This window comes from Gadus chalcogrammus, chromosome 10 (assembly GCF_026213295.1).
Source record: "Gadus chalcogrammus isolate NIFS_2021 chromosome 10, NIFS_Gcha_1.0, whole genome shotgun sequence".
NCBI lineage: Eukaryota > Metazoa > Chordata > Actinopteri > Gadiformes > Gadidae > Gadus > Gadus chalcogrammus.
The window spans coordinates 15,708,834-15,725,521 of NC_079421.1; the positions used below are offsets into that span (position 1 = coordinate 15,708,834).

A 16,688-nucleotide genomic window follows, 5' to 3' on the forward strand; every position below is an offset into this window, starting at 1 on the left:
CAAAGCAGGTAGCTTTATACCCTGCACTTTGATCTACTAGTGGGAAGATTTTCGTCATAGATCAAATGTATCCCCAGCCTACTTGTCTTTTACCTTCTGAATAATATTGAGATTGCTTTGATAACGGTACATCCGACAGTACAGCCAAGATAGATCCCCATTTTCTTTTACAACAGTCAGGAAATTCCACAAACACATCACCATCCATAAAACCAATGCTTTGGACTAGCTAATTCACAGAAGTCGCTACTTGATAAGCTCTCTGCAGTATAATAGCCCAGAGCACATAATAATGTCTGACTATTTATTAGGTTCTCTATATTTGTCTTTTAAATTAATTATTTTAAAATAATATTTTCACATATCTTTTTTAACATAAAATTGTATATTATTTGCTAAGAAGGTACAAGTTAAATATACATTACATAGAAAATAGTATATCATATTCACTTTTTGAAGTATTTGAATGTGAAGTGAATAGCCCTGTGTCTACCGGTCCTTTATCCTTTGTGCATTCATCTCATATCTTTTCAGTTAAACCAAAAAATCCACTAGGCTTCCACAGTGCCTGTAAACATGAAGGGAAACAGCTGCATTGTAAATGTTATTTGATATGGATCTTAGCACATCTTTAAAAAATGTAAACAATAAATAAGTGATGATGTTGATCTGGGCTAGCACCCTCCTATACACTTGAATGTCCACTCTAATTTTAATCTTTACGGAGTGGGTAATGTCTTGATGGGTCGAGTGAGAGAGCTCATGTTACTAGTGCTGCAAATTTGAGGGCTCATGGTTTTCGATGGGAGGCTGCTTGAATGTCCCATTGACTCCTCTGCTGCGCGTAGAAGCAAAGTATAGTTGATAGCCACTTCTTCAACCTTTCTTAGCAGCTGTAGCCTTTGATTCTCTGAGCGCACACCTCGGACCAGCTTGATAAAGGTCTGTGTCAGGTCACACAACACCTGAAAGCTAGCCGTTACCACAGCAAGCATACGTGTCGGGCTCTTCTCGACACTTGCCACTCGTCGGCAGGATGCCCGGAACTCTTTAAAACGCAATGCTAGCTCTTGCTTGTACTCATTAACCCGTAAAGGCTGAAGACGGGCCTCCCCTTCAGCTTGCGGACTGTTAGCGCACTGCCGAAGGATAGCTAACAGCTCGTTAGCATCCAGCTGGGCGTTCAGAAAGCCATCAGGCAGGGAAAATGTCTTCCCCTGCAGAGCCTCGACTCGGGCAAGGCTCCCCTCCAATGTTCCACAAGCTCTTAGGTCGATTTCCTGTGTTTCAGGTTCTTCTTCTTCCAGTTCCTCTTCTTCGGCACTACAGTCTTCTGCATTGAGGACCTGGAGAGTTTTGCTGACTATGGGTAGGCTGCGTGAATCAATCTGCATTCCTGGTAGAATCTGAAGGGGGATAGAGTATGAGAGCTCATCCTTCTCACTGCTTTCATCTGCTGCCTCACATTTTCTGTAGCAGAAACAGAATGAACAACACTTTTCCCTATCGTCACTATCTTCACTTGGTATGGTGAGTAGCACCTCATTAGGCCCTTCTCTACTTTCACGTAAAAGCTCCTCACCCTGAATGAAGAACACACCCTTTTTCCCCTTCCCCTCTGCTTGGTGAGCTTGGGCGTGGACAGGCTCAATAGGCGTCGGAAGCCTCAGTCCTGTGGCCCTCACTCTTTCCATTTCCTTCTCAAGACTTTTTGCTTTTGGTTTGACCTCAGCATATACGGGTGTGCTGGAGCTGTTGTCCACCTCTCCAATGCTGTAGCGCCTCTGAAGCTTCTTATACTGTGGTGCTCCCATGCAGTCTGTTTGAGAGGTGCAGGTAGGCAAGCAGGACGCCTGCTCCCCTCTGGGCTCTCTAGACTCGAGGCTGGTAGAGCGGATTCTGGTGGTCTTCAGCTCTAGGGTCTGCGGCCTCCGTGTACTGCCTTGACTGTGAGGGGCTTTTGAGACCGCAGGGGGGGTTTTGGAGGCGTTCCTCTCTCTGCCTCTTTGGGATATTTCTGTTGTGGAGCCGACCGGCGTGTCAGGGAGACGCATGCCTCTGCACATTCTCTTGCAGTCACAACTGCGACGTTGCTCCCGAGAGATACCTGGGGCCTTCAAAACGGGACTGGTGCGAAGTTGACATGCGCAGGGTGTACCTGAAGGTACAGGTGAGGACCCCTGGGGCAGATACTCTGCTTGGGACGACTTGGGCTTCAAAAGCTCTTCTAGAAACTCCAGCTCATACTGCCGGACCTTCTGCAGCTGAGCCCTTCGCTCGTCCGTCTCCCGCCGCATTCTTGCTGGGAATGTCGCTGACAGCAGGCTTCTAAAGCTTAGGAATGGGGCACTACGATGTGACTTCCCCTTACCACTGCTCGGCTTCTTTGAGTCACTGGCTGGTAGGGTGGAGACCTTGTCTAAAGAGGAGCTGGGTTGTGTCGGGTCATCCAAAATAGGTAAAGACTTTTGCGGGGGACATTTCTGTTGTTCAGGATGTGCTTTGCTCTGGGACCCCTCTGCTTTATCCTCTGCTGCTGTTTTTTTGTCACACGTCTCTGCTTTCACTGGCTTGTGAGGGGAGTACTTTGTTTGGACCTTAGGGCTGCATTTAGCCAAAATGGGGTCTGCTCCTCCCAGCCGTACTGACACATCTTTGCTATTCGTCAGCTGCAGAACCTTGGCCTGTAGACGTTCATCATCTGTGGGGGATGAGGATTGAAATACTACCATCTTCTGAATGTGTGGATCTTTGACTCTGAGCTGAGGCCCAGGCTCCGCCCGTACTGGGCATGTGCAGAAAAGATCATCGATTGGTAGAAGTTCTTTAGAGCTTGAAGGCTTAATGGTCTCACTACAGGCAGTCTTGGCATCCTGGCACATGTTTTTTAGGGAGTTCTGGTTGGAGGCATTTATGTCCACAGTAAAAAGGATAGGTAAGGCTTTGGCGGTGGATTCATTACTCGTAGGTGCAGTTACTTTACCCTTGATGCTTTCAGGAATCTTGTGACTCTTTTTTTCCACCGCCAAATTGGATAACATCTGATCCTTACTCCCTTGGACTTGAGATGGTGGATCTGACACTTTGGGTTCTCTGGCTGACTTAGAAGGTGGCTCAGCAGAATGTCCTTTGGTGGATTCCTCTTTTGATTTCAGCTCTTCAGTCTTTGACTCACTTGGACTAGGTTTTCGAGCGCTTACCGGTTCCCCAACAACACTAAGCTCTGACGTCTTTTGACTTGGATTGACTTTTAAAGGTACAGTCTTGCTGAGAATCACTTGTTTAGGAGGGCATCCACCACGGATTTGACCCACAGAGAAAGCCCCAGTCCCTATGGTTTGAGCTGTACAGCCGGGAATGGCCAGAGGGAAGTCCCGCCGGCAAAAGATACGCTCCTTGTTAATATGATGAGCCAGTAGATAAGCTTGGTTCTGATGCTGCTTCATGGCAGACATCATCTCAGAGACGTCCGTCAACTCTGAGGAGTTTGTCTCATGGCCCGAGTCCAAAGAAGACTCGGGTGTAATGGCGGCTAGCACGATCAGTCCTGTTGAAGAAGAAAGCACAGCACTGTCAGAGTAATAGGGATGAATAACAAAGCAGTTATTATCAGAGAGCATCTTTCTAAAAACACTTTAATTCACTAACGACCCTGTTGATATTGATTTAGATATTATGCTAATAAGCTATTATATGTATTTATTTATTATTATATGTAGCTTATTCACTTTTTAAAATTGTAATTGCAATTTACAGCATGTGAGGGTGCTTTTTGGGATATACAAATATTGCTTCCAGTGTTCTTATTATGATTAAAGCTTACTCAAACCAAACATTAATCTCATGAGGTAATTTCCAATGACTTGAACAACGTGCCGCTGTTTATAACCCATTAATTAAACAAATATATACGTTTTAGAAATTACAAATACATATTTGTTGACTACATCAAACAATGTAATACATATAGAAAACTAATAGGAGTTTAAATGCAATGTTAAATAAATTATGTAATTCAGATGTAACCCTGTATGTACTGCTGATTAGTCTGAGCGTAAAATAAGGATCTTGGCGCGAATCAGTCTTTTGACCTGCAGTCTGCGTGGGCTGCTGGGGGTGATGGGGGTAGTCTTCAGAAGCTGCCAAAGCTTCTAGGGCTTGCAAAGTGGAAACGAGAGCATCATCAAGCTCCTGGGCATGATCCCGCACTGTTCTGGTGGCCACGTTATCAATCAGTGTAACAGGCACGTCTTCCTTGGCCTTGGCCACCTTCCCAGGGGGGGCAACGGCCGGACTGGGCGTAGCACGTTTCTTCTTTCCTCTTTTAGCGTCGTCCTCATCTGAACTGTTGTCTCTAAACCCCGGAGGCGGGGCGGCGATAGCAGATGTTGGGGGTTGCAGCTTCCCCGCTCCGAGGTCTGCTTCCTCATCCTCCTCTTCGTTTCCTGGCGGAGGAATAGCCATGAGGTCAACAGCCCCACCCCCGTCCCTGGACGCGCAGGCGGAGGAGCAGTGCTTCCCAGAGCTGCCGCAACCATTTAATACAGGTGACAGGCCCTCTGCTCTAAGCCGAGCTTTGCACGAGTCACAGAAGTATCTCATGGCTTTCTGCGATTGGCTCATCGTTTGAGCTCGGATTCTAAAAGAGGAATTATCTAGTACGGCATTCTCCACAGCTCCAGCGATTTCCTCCGAGCTCTGCAGGGTTGGGTCAGACTTAGTGCGCGGCCTCTCTGTGGCATCCTGGGAAAGGAAGTTCTCATTGATGTCCATGTCAGCTTCAGCCTGCGTCTGGATTTCCTGCATCTGCCGCTGTTCCCGGAGGTGGACGTGACACAGGCCCAGGTGCTGGGGCTCTGCAGGCACTAGGGCCCTGGAGGGCCCTGGATCCCTGTGCGAACCGTCCCGTTCCTCTCCCCGTCGCCCTGAGCTGGATGAGCCAGAGGCTGCTGAGCGTGGATGGGCATGGTGAGAGCCTCTGTAATCTAGGGATAGAAGTGTCAGAGCACATGAGTGTTTGAGGATTTATGAACCACTGGGGGGTGAAGCAGATCTTGACGGGCAAGCAGAGGTTTTGCTGCCGGGGGTCACATGAGGCGTTGTTAATATTTCAGAGATGGATGCTGAAGGTTGAAGCGCTGTTTGAGATTGCAAGGTTAGATTCAGGTGAAATGTGATGAGATTGAGATTGAGGAAGGTTTAAGATGGTGGCAGATTGAAGAAACGTTAAAAATGCTGGGACAGAACTGTTCATGAGTATGCATGGTGAAAATCTCCAGAGGGTTACCATCCCAATGAATAAGAGAGGACAGCATCTCCTTTTTCCAAATCAAGATGGAGATGAGAGAAGAGACAGCAGAGGGCGCTATGGGATGGTTGGTTCCATGGTGATCTGGTTGTAGCCGTGGGTGATTTCACTCCATGTACAGATGGGGAAGCAGGCTTATGTCCAGGTCGATTTAATGTAGATGGAAGGATGCTTTACACGGCCAGACTGACAATGAGATAAAACAGTGGAGTAAAGCTATTTGTAGCAGTAAGTTACAGAACCAATATTGAGATTAAAAAATCAAATTCACAGATTCCATTTCCTACATTCTCCCCTATTCATGCATATATTTTACGATCAATAAATCCAGATATATTTTGTGATCAATGCAGCAGAAGAAATTGTTACACACCTGCTTTGGTCAGGTGGGAGTGACCAGGTGCGCGGAAGTAGATGGTCCGCTTGGGGTCTACAAACAGCTTGTAGTAGCCAGATATGAGACAGGCAAAGTTGCTGGCTTCGGGCCACTCCATCAGCAGCACCAGGGGCTGTGGGGGGTGGCAGGGTGGGGAATTAGGAGACTATTTAGGGGACAGGCAATCAGCATTGCCTGCTCTTGTCGTAACACGTCAAAATCAAGGACTGTATTATTAGAATCATGCAGTCAACAGTGAAGCATATGATGCTCATAAATACGGTTTTTTTTTTGCTCATTTCCTGGTGTGTGTTTAAAACAAGCTTCTGGTGGTTTTCTTGTTCTTTTTCATCAGAGGTGCTGATACCTTTGCCTCGTGGATGGACACCTCCACCCGGGCCACGCCCTGGTTCTCTCGATGGAGCTGGACCTTGGACACGCGGCTAAACTCGGAGAGCACCGTGGTCAGATTGTTCTTGAGGTCGATGACGTGGCTGATCCCATGACGGGGGCCCACCAGCAGAGTGGTGGCCGACTGCTTCTCATCCTAGCGTGGGAAAACAAAAGGCTGAGTTACAGGTTTTCGAGTACGATATCCACATCCCAAACCTGTCAAGCTTTACTCTAAGCGAGGTTATTCTGGATGATTCCTAATACACAGGACTAATATAGATGCAGACAATAGTTACCAGTCCAACAGTGTGAAACAGCAATCCGCCGAAAGGTGGAAGGTCATTGAGAACTCGCATGTACTGCAACTTCCCCTGGAGTGGGGGAACCTAGAGGGGAGGTGAATCATTTTCATTTATTTAGTATTTAACTTTTACTTATCCAGGTAGAACACATTGAGATTTAAAATATTTCCCCCCAACGGTGACCTGTAAAATACTATAATGAGAGATAAATGACCTGCCTAAGGTATGGACTATTATTTGTCGTGTGCTGTGCGTACACTTGGGGGCACTGTTGAGCTACATTGACGTCTTGGTCAGCCTTTATATATTTCACGGTCCAAGCCTCCCGTCAACAGAAACGGTGTGTTGCTTAAGATAACATCCAACCATTACTCACACATATTTACAAAATGGCATTCGAATAAAATGTAAGCGTTAGTAGAGGGTAAAGTTTAAGATCCCCAGATAACTCAGACCTGCTCCGATGCGATCCAGCACTAAACATGCCATCTTAGGGGGTGAGGCCGGGTTATGCTATCTTAGAGGTGAATAATGAGGGGGGAGAGGTGGTGGAGTGGGGACAGGCGGCACCTTGTTTCCTGATGGCGGTGGATGCTGATAGGTCTTGAGCAGCTGAGATAAGCTCTTGCAGACATTCTTTTCCTTCACAGTGGGCAACAGCGTGAGGGGAAGGAAGGGCTCCAGACCCCACTCTTTCCTTCAGAAAGGAAACAATAATGAGCCAAATGGAAGAAGGAGATGAGACGGTAGAATTGATTGGAAGAAGATTCTTCCGGAACATCCTCGTCTGAGGAGACCTGGTAGCAAGACCTGGGCTGAGTTACAAGCTTGTCCCCCCTGGCCTAACAAGACCACCTGGAGAATATTTAAAAGCATGGTAGAGTAGCTCTCCCTCTGTGGTTTTCACACCTTCTAATTACTTTTCAGATTGATCACTCAGCTGAAGAAAATATATTATTTCACAAAGCAATGGTCTTTGTCTCATTATAACTTGACGATGTAAATGATTCCTGAGTAATTTTAGTTTTTAATACTACCGGAATGAATTATTAATCATTGAGATTCTATTTAATGAAGAAACCAACTGATAAGAGAGGACAGATAGTATTAATGAAATAAACGTCTGAACTGCATCGCTCTCCGTCTGTGATTTCCCACAAGGGGGAGTCTGAGGGCCTGCTCAGGAAGTGTTGACTTACTCCACATGCTTGAGGGAAATCTTCTGATTGGGCCGAGCTGAGGACACAGTGATGTAGATATGGAGGGCTGCCAATCGCAATGTGATGTCCGACTTCCAGTCCATTCCAAAGCGCTCCTTGATGACGTCATTGCGACTCTGCGTAAACATTTGCAGCGTATACTGTGTCATTCTGTTTACAGGTCTATGGTAAACCCAATCAGTAAAAGAACCCCAGCAGAGTCAATGTTGGGGTGTTTGTTGATTGTTGATTGGTTCATCAGTTGAGAGGCTTTTAAAAAAGAAAGCATGAAATAGCATGACTTTGTGGCTCTTAACGCCAAAACTACACTTGATTGCCTTTCTGACTCTGCTCCAAAATCGAGCTTTGGAAGCAAGGACAATTGTTTTACACGAACAAGGGCCACACTAAACAAAAGATCGAGCGAAAGATCACTAACTCCAAACCACCACCCGGCTGTGTTCACAGTTCTGATCATCATCTTCATCATCACCATCATCGTCATGATCGATATCATCAAGAAGACATCAAGGGTTTAAAATCCCTCCTTTAGAGTCAGGCGATCCACCTTTCCGAGCCTTCCCATAACTCAAGAAGTGCTTCACCTGTATATAGAGGTACTCAAACGCGGCCGGGTCCCTCCTGAGCAGGTCTGCAGGGTCCTTGGGGAAGAAGCAGATGCGGAACAGACACTTCATCCCCTGGAAGTAAGTCCTATGCACCACCTAGGGAAACACGTCAACATCGGTCCAGAGATTAACGACCACCACTGGCTGCGGGCCCCCTCTCGTTACCGCGTGCATGAGTGTGTATGAGTGTGTGTTTTCTTTTTCCCCCCCGAAGATAAGCGGCATAAAATGTATTCCGGATTCATCTTTAGCATCTGCTGACACTCTCTGCCAGTGCCACTGTGAGTTACGCTCTGAGGCCATGATGGCGGCCTTGATCAGCCTTTTATAAATGTGAAGACTGGCGTAACAGGATTCATCAAAGGGGATAACAGGAGTGCCAAACACTTCCTCACATCTTAGTCATCGGGGAAAGAAAAAAAAAACATCATATTCATTGTTGTCATTTTTTGCCATTGCACAACATTCGTTTTGTCAACCGCTTTAATATTCGACGTATGTGGGTGATGGATGCTGGACGGATCTGGCTCTTTTTGACGGGCGTACGTGTGACAGAGGCTGATTCTCCTGCAGCAGATGCAGCCGCTGGTTCTGCTCCACCCCCCCTGCCTCCAGCGCCAGCGCAAAGTGCTCGATGTAGCGAAGAGAGAGGCGGTCCTGCAGGGATGACATCACATCCTGGAACAAAACACAGAGCAACAATTGAGAATTTGTGCATTGTTTATTGAGTATATGTAGTATGTATGTGTGTGTGTGTGTGTGTGTGTGTGTGTGCGTGTTTGTGTCTCTCTGTGTGTGTGTTTGTGTGTGTGTGTGTCCCTGTGCTTATGAGTGTGTCTGTTTGTGTGTGTGTGTCTATGTTTGTTTGTGTATTTGCACCTATGTGTGTGCGTGTGTGTGTGTGTGTATGCATGTTTGATTGTGTATGTGTGAGTATGCATGTTTGATTGTGTGTGTGTGTGCGTGTGTGAGAGTGTGTGTATGTGTGCGTGTGTAGGGGAATATGAGTGAATGGAGTTGGCATTGGATTTGCTTTTTGAGCCCTTGACTCAAAGTGCTCTATTTTTAGACAGGCGTGGCATTTTGAGGAGCCCTCCAGTACTGGTGGGTGATTCCACTGACCAGCCTTTAACATCCTCAACAATACCGGGCATAAATTGCAGTAATTGAAGTCTTAGATGAGCATTTATATGCTGCGTAATGAGATTGGCAGAATAAACCACCAGTCATAATTATGGATCGAGGATACATCAACATGTACTCTTGATCAACATCTTTGATCAAACGTCTTTCTCCCTTTCTCAATTCTCATGTAATGTGCATCAAATAGAGAGTAGGATCGACCATTTTCACACAGGAAACCTTGCCTGATCAGTCGGAACCACTGACGTATTTCAGGCGTCGAGATGAGTTGGAATATATAAGTATGTTTGTGAGCGATGGTGTCAAGGATGCTCATTAGGTTCAAGGTATGTACACAAGTTACGAACTGAAGCACCAGAAAGGCAGGCAGTGATCTTGCACTAGCACTGGGAACACACGGCCTGGGAGGTATGATATGAGGTGTTTGAATGCTATCGACCACTGTGATGCACATTAAATGAAGGCTCAGAGAAAGTACACCACTGATCGATGGAACAAGGGACTCTGCAGTATTAGCCTAAAATACTGCAGGGAGAGTCATGCTTCAACCCAAGGATAACATCGTTCAGAGCACTTCAGTACATGCCATTGAGGGCCTATCTATTGATTTGTTCTATATTAAACCCAATGCTCATGAAAATGGATTAAATAGCCAATCAAAGAATCCTCCATTGCTTTTTGGATCTACTTTACTTATTTTTGGTCTCCTAATGAGGTGAGCAAAGATTTCTTAAATCCAATAGAGTCGTCTAATGAGTTTGGCTCAGACATGTCAGTCGACCACGAAGCTGCCTTTTAGACAGTAATAGCCTTGCTCTGTCTGCTCTTTCTGTTTTACTGCCTTATGTCATTCTTGAAAGTATAATAATAGGTTTAAAAGCGCTCCCAACAATAGAAGATAGATGGAGTAGTTTTATTGTCTGTCGTACACACATACTAACGCAGCGCATGGCTTGACAGTAATTTGCCTCTGTAAGGGCGTATCCTTTTGCAGCCCATTCGGTGGATGCTTCTATCCGAAAATAGATACAATGATTGCATATGTTGTAGAATGGATGAGCCACACATGCTGACAATGGTTAACTATCGGAAGCTCACCCCTAAGCCAGAGAATGTTTTGTTAATGTTATGCTACACAGACTGAGCTACACATAAACACATACAGGTCATACCTCGACAGTACATACCCTTACAGTTGTACGGCTATCAAATGTAAAGGATTTGATCTGTCCATTCTCCAGGAAGACCTTCAGCACGTTTGGTATGAGTAGCAGGGATTCGTCCTTGAGCATTGTCTGAAAGAGAATCACAAAGTTGAACGAATACGTTGAGGAAATGTTTGTGTGTGTGTTTGTTTGTGTGCGTGTATGTGCGTGTATGTTCTTGATGGCGTGTGTTTGTATGCAATAGATCTTTAGTGATATTGACTATAGAAACCTTCGTTTGGCACACTTTTTTACATGCATACTTAAACAAAGCTTGTCCACAGAAACACACACACACACACACACACACACACACACACACACACACACACACACACACACACACACACACACACACACACACACACACACACACACACACACATAGCCACATATATATATATATTCACGTTAACAATCATTGTACCAGAAAATAAGGTGTAATTGAGGAAGTTAACTGGGGTCCATAGCCTCTGGACTTCCATGTCAATACGCATCAGTGTGTCAATGCCGTCGCCTCCAATGAGAGCCAAGAGATTAACCAAATTATCCCCGGCACTCTGCTCCTCATCACAGGAGACAGATGATTCAATGTGAGAGGAAAGGGAAATCCTGTATTTTCCTACACAGTGCTTTTGTATGGATGACAGACTGACTAAACGTGTGCTATAGCATTGAAAGGAGAGCTTGCCAGCTATGAAACAAAAGAATGGATGGGGGGAAAGATGGAAAAAGTGAAAATTAACCTCATCACCTGTGGTCTCTGAAATGTGTTTTAACTGAAATATCTTTGCCCGAGGATCCTCGCATAACATTTAAAACCCATAATACCATTGTAAAATTTTTCCCGCATTCATTTATCTTCTTTTTTTATGTTCACGCAATGCAGGAAGGGTGGGAATACCCTCCCTCACCCACTGCTCTCTCTCTCTCTCTCTCTCTCTCTCTCTCTCTCTCTCTCTCTCTCTCTCTCTCTCTCTCTCTCTTTCTCTCTCTCTCTCTCTCTCACTTTCACTTTTTTCTCTCTCTCTCTCTCTCTCTCTCTCTCTCTCTCTCTCTCTCTCTCTCTCTCTCTCTCTCTCTCTCTCTCTCTCTTTCTCTCTCTCTCGCTCTCTCTCTCTCACTTTCACTTTCTTCTCTCTCTCTTACACCGAGTGATGAGTGTGACCATAGGTACACATGTGTTATTCATGAATTGTATATATTTGCCTCTTTATGGTAAGCACAATTGCTCCCCGGTTAACCCTGCCCACGGTTTTAACCCAACAAAATACTGCAGACGGGAAGTAGCTCCATCTGCAGCAGGCAGCACGCACAGGCTGACAAAATCCAACCCAATATTGACAGGCCGAAACACAGTGACACTTTGATGTATGTAATTGATGTCGCACTGTTCCAAATGGGCAAACGGTTTTGAATATGTCTAGAGCGGCAGGCAGGCAATGGGCGGCGGGAGCTCACAAAACAATTCAAAAAAAGCTATTTACTGTCTGGAAGATAAATTGCGGGAACCCCAGGGCCGATAAACCCAATACGGGGCAGCTGGAATAACAAAATGGGTTTCTGAGAGGTCCACTCTGTGGCTGCGGCTCTGAACCTACATGAGAAATGTGCAGCCATGGGATAAGGAAGGAGCTGATAAGAGCCAGGCTCAGCATGCAGGTGGGGCTGGAGGGCTTACTGAGTCCGGGTCGCTGATGGTCACTTGCTCGGAGAAGCGCACTTTTGGCGGGTTGGTTCGCAGTTGGGCCTTTTTGGCTGCACTTATGAAGGCAGACTTGGGCGACTAGGGAAAGAGAGAAGGATAAAAAGAGGAGTTATGTAATTGAGTATAAAGTGTATTTTTGTATATTTTGGAGAAATTTTAAAATAGAACCTTGTGCCCTGATAGGATCCTCAATAACCACTACTGATGGACAGAAGAAAATATGTTTCCTTGCTGAATCCATGTATGAATTCTGATTTAATCATAGGGATGCAATTCTACCTAAGAAAATAGGAATTTTGTGCTACTAGTACATGTGGACACCAATTGGAATCTGTGGCATAAAAGCCTTAAGACTATTTTGCAAGAGGACACTTTTGGTTGTGATGACATTGACCTTTAATTTCATTCAAGCAAAAATAATATATTCTCTTGTCTTATTTAAGTATTTACTTTGGACTTCATTGTTTGGAAGAATCCTGGTATTTGCTGATAACGTGTTTCTGAATGCTGTTTGCTTACATGACTTAATTGGACTAGTGTATCCCATAGAAATAATTTAATTATTCATTTATTTAGTCCTTAATGTACAAATACAAAGATGTCGGCCCCTGAACACTATATAACTACAACATACAATGAAGAACAAACAATGCTTGGGTCTCATATTTGTTTCACTTGGGACGGGCAACAGTGGAGCACGATAGGGAAGAAAGAAGAAAAATTATCAGAGGACAAGTCTTAAGGGAGAAGAGTAAAACAATGAATGGAAGAAAGAAATGAAAGAACGTAGGGAGGAAGGAGTCAACGAAAAAACGAAAGAAAGAGATAAAAAATTGGAAGGAAGGAAAACAAGGCAATAAATAAATAAAAATAATGATCATGATGGAGAAGGAGCTGGGGGGGGGGGTGGGGGGGCTCAAAGCAGAAGAGGCCATATAGATTGTATTACCTGGTGGGGCTGCAGCACAGTGAGAACAATAGACTCTTGGCAGCGTCTATCAAGGGAAGAAAAGAAAGAGAGAAAGAGAGAGAAAGAGAGGCAGAGAGAGAGAGAGAAAGCAGGGAACGGAGTGGGTTAGATAACGCCACGGAGAGCCGTGGTATTTGGAGAGGTTATCCTGCTTTTTTTCATTCTATTTATTTTATTATATCGCTGCCATTTCCCTTTCTTTTTTTTTGCCGTCTTTTGACCGCTCCGCCACCGTCTCACCTCGGGTGGTGCCTGCGTGTTGATGATATAACTCATGGTCACCACAAAGACAAAAGTTCATATTTTTGATCCGTCCTCATTCATTCCTTCTTTTTTTTATCATCATCCCCCCCTTGGTTAGACCCTCCCATCACTCCATAGTATGGCCCCACCCTCTAGGCCTACCGCCTCCCTCTGGGGACAGTAAAGGATGTTACCTTACAAGGTCTATGACTCTCTCCCGGGGCGCCTCGCTCACCGGCTCCTCGTTTATAGCCAGGATCTGGTCGCCGGGCAGAAGTTTCCCGATGGAAGGGCCGTCTGGTGGGTCGAACCGGCGAGCGCACACACACACACACACACATACATACACACACACATACACACACACACACACACACACACACACACACACACACACACACACACACACACACACACACACACACACACACACACACACACACATACAAATACACATACATACATGCATCCATGCATCCATCCATACATCCATGCATGTATGTATGGATGTATGTATGCATGTATGCATGCATGCATGCATGCGTGTGTACATACATACATACATACATACATACATACATACATACATACATACATACATACATACATGCATGCATACATACATACATACATACATACATACATACATACATACATACATACATACATACATACATACATACATACATACATACATAAATACATACATACATACATACACACACACCCGCATGTATACATACATACATACACACACACACACACACACACACACACACACACACACACACACACACACACACACACACAGACATATACACACACACACAAACAGACACACGTACATCCATAGATACACACACACACACACACACACACACACACACACACACACACACATACACAGACATATACACACACACAAACAGACACACATACATCCATAGATACACACACACAGTAATGAGTAATCACATGAAAGCCTTTACATTTATCGAGCGCTGCGGTCGCTGCTTTCGCCCTACGCAACAGCAATCAGTCGCTGTCTCTCCTGCACTTGCACCCACGCACACATTACCCCCACCCACACCCACACACACACACACACACACACACACACACACACACACAAACACACAACTAACTGACCAGTGGAGACAGAGCGAACGATGACGGGTCTCTGGCTGCCTGCGATGAAGCCAAAGCCTTGAGTGGGGTGACGCTGGAGGGTGACCTGTCGAGCTGCTGAGCCAGTAGTCAGGCTGCCATTTTCCATAGCATCCAGGTTCTCCTCTAACATCGCAGAGCTGCAGGCACACACACACAATAAGGGAGCAAAGCATTCTCTGATCAGAAATGTTTTTTTTGCTTTTGTTAACATGGTCTACATGGAGGTGGGGTGAGGGGAAGTGAACAAGATACATTTAATTGAATAGGATATGGGATGGAGACAAAATATTAAGATGTTTTGCATCATTAAGTTCGACCACATGCTGTGTTTTGACCACATGCTATGTTTTGACCACATGCTGTGTTTTGATGGCCTTACATAAAAAAGTAAAGCCTGGTCCCTGTGTGGCTTCGCGTGTCTGTACCTGTCACATGCGTTGGTCTGTCCATCCTGGACCTTGGCCATCCCCTGAGAGGAAGGAGGAGCATCGGGGAGCGTAGGCCTGCAGGGGCGGAGCTCTGATACAGATCATTCACCTAAGCTGGACGATGTGGGAGGGGCCTGTAAGAAAAACATGTACATATATAAATATACACAATAAATACTGGAAGCAATAAGTAGCCCATATATCTACATATATAACTTTATTTTGTGTCCATTGTATAAGTCTAATTGATCATTTGTGAAGTGAAGAACAGTTGTTCTTTGAACGGAGCAGAATTTTTTCTGTCTAAGCTATTCCTTATGTCTTGCCAAATATCTCTCTACTGATCCTGTATTTATTCCAAGATAAAAAAATGAGGGCAGCGGTCTACAAAATCCCAGTAATCTGAAATACGTATAAGGGCATGGTATTGTATCAGATACTCATTGTGTCTTTGTTTTGTTTCCCATTTTGTAGGTAAAGCTGCAAACGGCCCGATCACATTCCGAGTGAAACCTAACCAAGTGTAAAACCTGATGATGATGATTATTGTAGTTACAACATAAGCAACCACATTGATACACCTCAGTGACCACGTCCACAAGAGTTACACTGGGAAAACAAGGCATTTACCTTCAAACAAATGTATTTATGTAAAGACACACGTAATTCCCCATAAACCTAGCACAAAACCTGTATCAAGCTACAAGTGGGAGTCACAAGTAGGTGTTTAATCTCATTTGTTTTTAGGCTGTCGTTGTGTATACTGCGTAAACACCATAAAGACCTATTCTTATCCCAGACTGCCTGCTTGAAAGGAGATAGAGGAATGATAAGCTTTATACTGGTTATTTCTTTCTTTCTATGTTTTTCTTTCTTTTTTTCTTTCCAACGCTATCTTCTCTTTCTCTCCTCTTGTCATAACATTGAACAGACAAGGACATATGGTGTCAGCTGACATTCCATGATCCGGTATTTTTGTGCGTGCATGTGTGTTGGCAGTGGCACGTTCAATGTGTGTGTGTGTGTGTGTGTGTGTGTGTGTGGGTGTGTGTGTGTGTGTGTGTGTGTGTGTGTGTGTGTGTGTGTGTGTGTGTGTGTGTGTGTGTGTGTGTGTGTGCGTGTGTATTACTGCACGTTCGATGTGTGTGTGTTTTTGTGTGTGTTTATGCACGTTCCAGTGTGTGTGTGTGTGTGTGTGAGGGTGCGTAGGGCCGGGCGATATAAATTGCATGGATTGTTTGACACAGAGCGACAGAGCGATAGGAGCGACGCAGTTCAAACGCATTATGCATGGCTTCTCTGTGGCGGGAACAAAGACTTCAGAAAAGGAGCCTAAGGCACAGAAATAAACGTCTATCAACAACGCATGATGCATTACTAATCTCTGTGCTGACACACACACACACACACACACACACACACACACACACACACACACACACACACACACACACACACACACACACACACACACACACACCCCACCCCCCCCCCCCACACAGACACACACACAGATACACCCACCCACATATTGAGGAGGTCTTTCTATGACAGTGATTTACAATGAAATTAGGATCTTTAAAGAGAAAAAAATCGATCTCCGATATTCAGCTG

General features: G+C 45.0%; 1 protein-coding gene across 1 annotated transcript; it reads right to left on the reverse strand.

Annotated features, from left to right (window-relative positions):
• Positions 1 to 712: 712 nt before the first annotated feature.
• frmpd3 (FERM and PDZ domain containing 3) lies at positions 713 to 13,258 on the reverse strand. Its single transcript, XM_056600074.1, has 12 exons — positions 13,213 to 13,258; positions 12,237 to 12,341; positions 10,538 to 10,645; positions 8,754 to 8,885; positions 8,184 to 8,303; positions 7,579 to 7,715; positions 6,950 to 7,076; positions 6,374 to 6,463; positions 6,052 to 6,231; positions 5,682 to 5,817; positions 4,092 to 4,985; positions 713 to 3,547 (listed from the first exon to the last, which is right to left on the reverse strand). Exons 3-12 carry the CDS (start codon positions 10,640 to 10,642, stop codon positions 720 to 722), a joined length of 4,749 nt encoding a protein of 1,582 aa, XP_056456049.1. The 5' UTR covers positions 10,643 to 10,645; positions 12,237 to 12,341; positions 13,213 to 13,258; the 3' UTR covers positions 713 to 719.
• Positions 13,259 to 16,688: the final 3,430 nt, after the last annotated feature.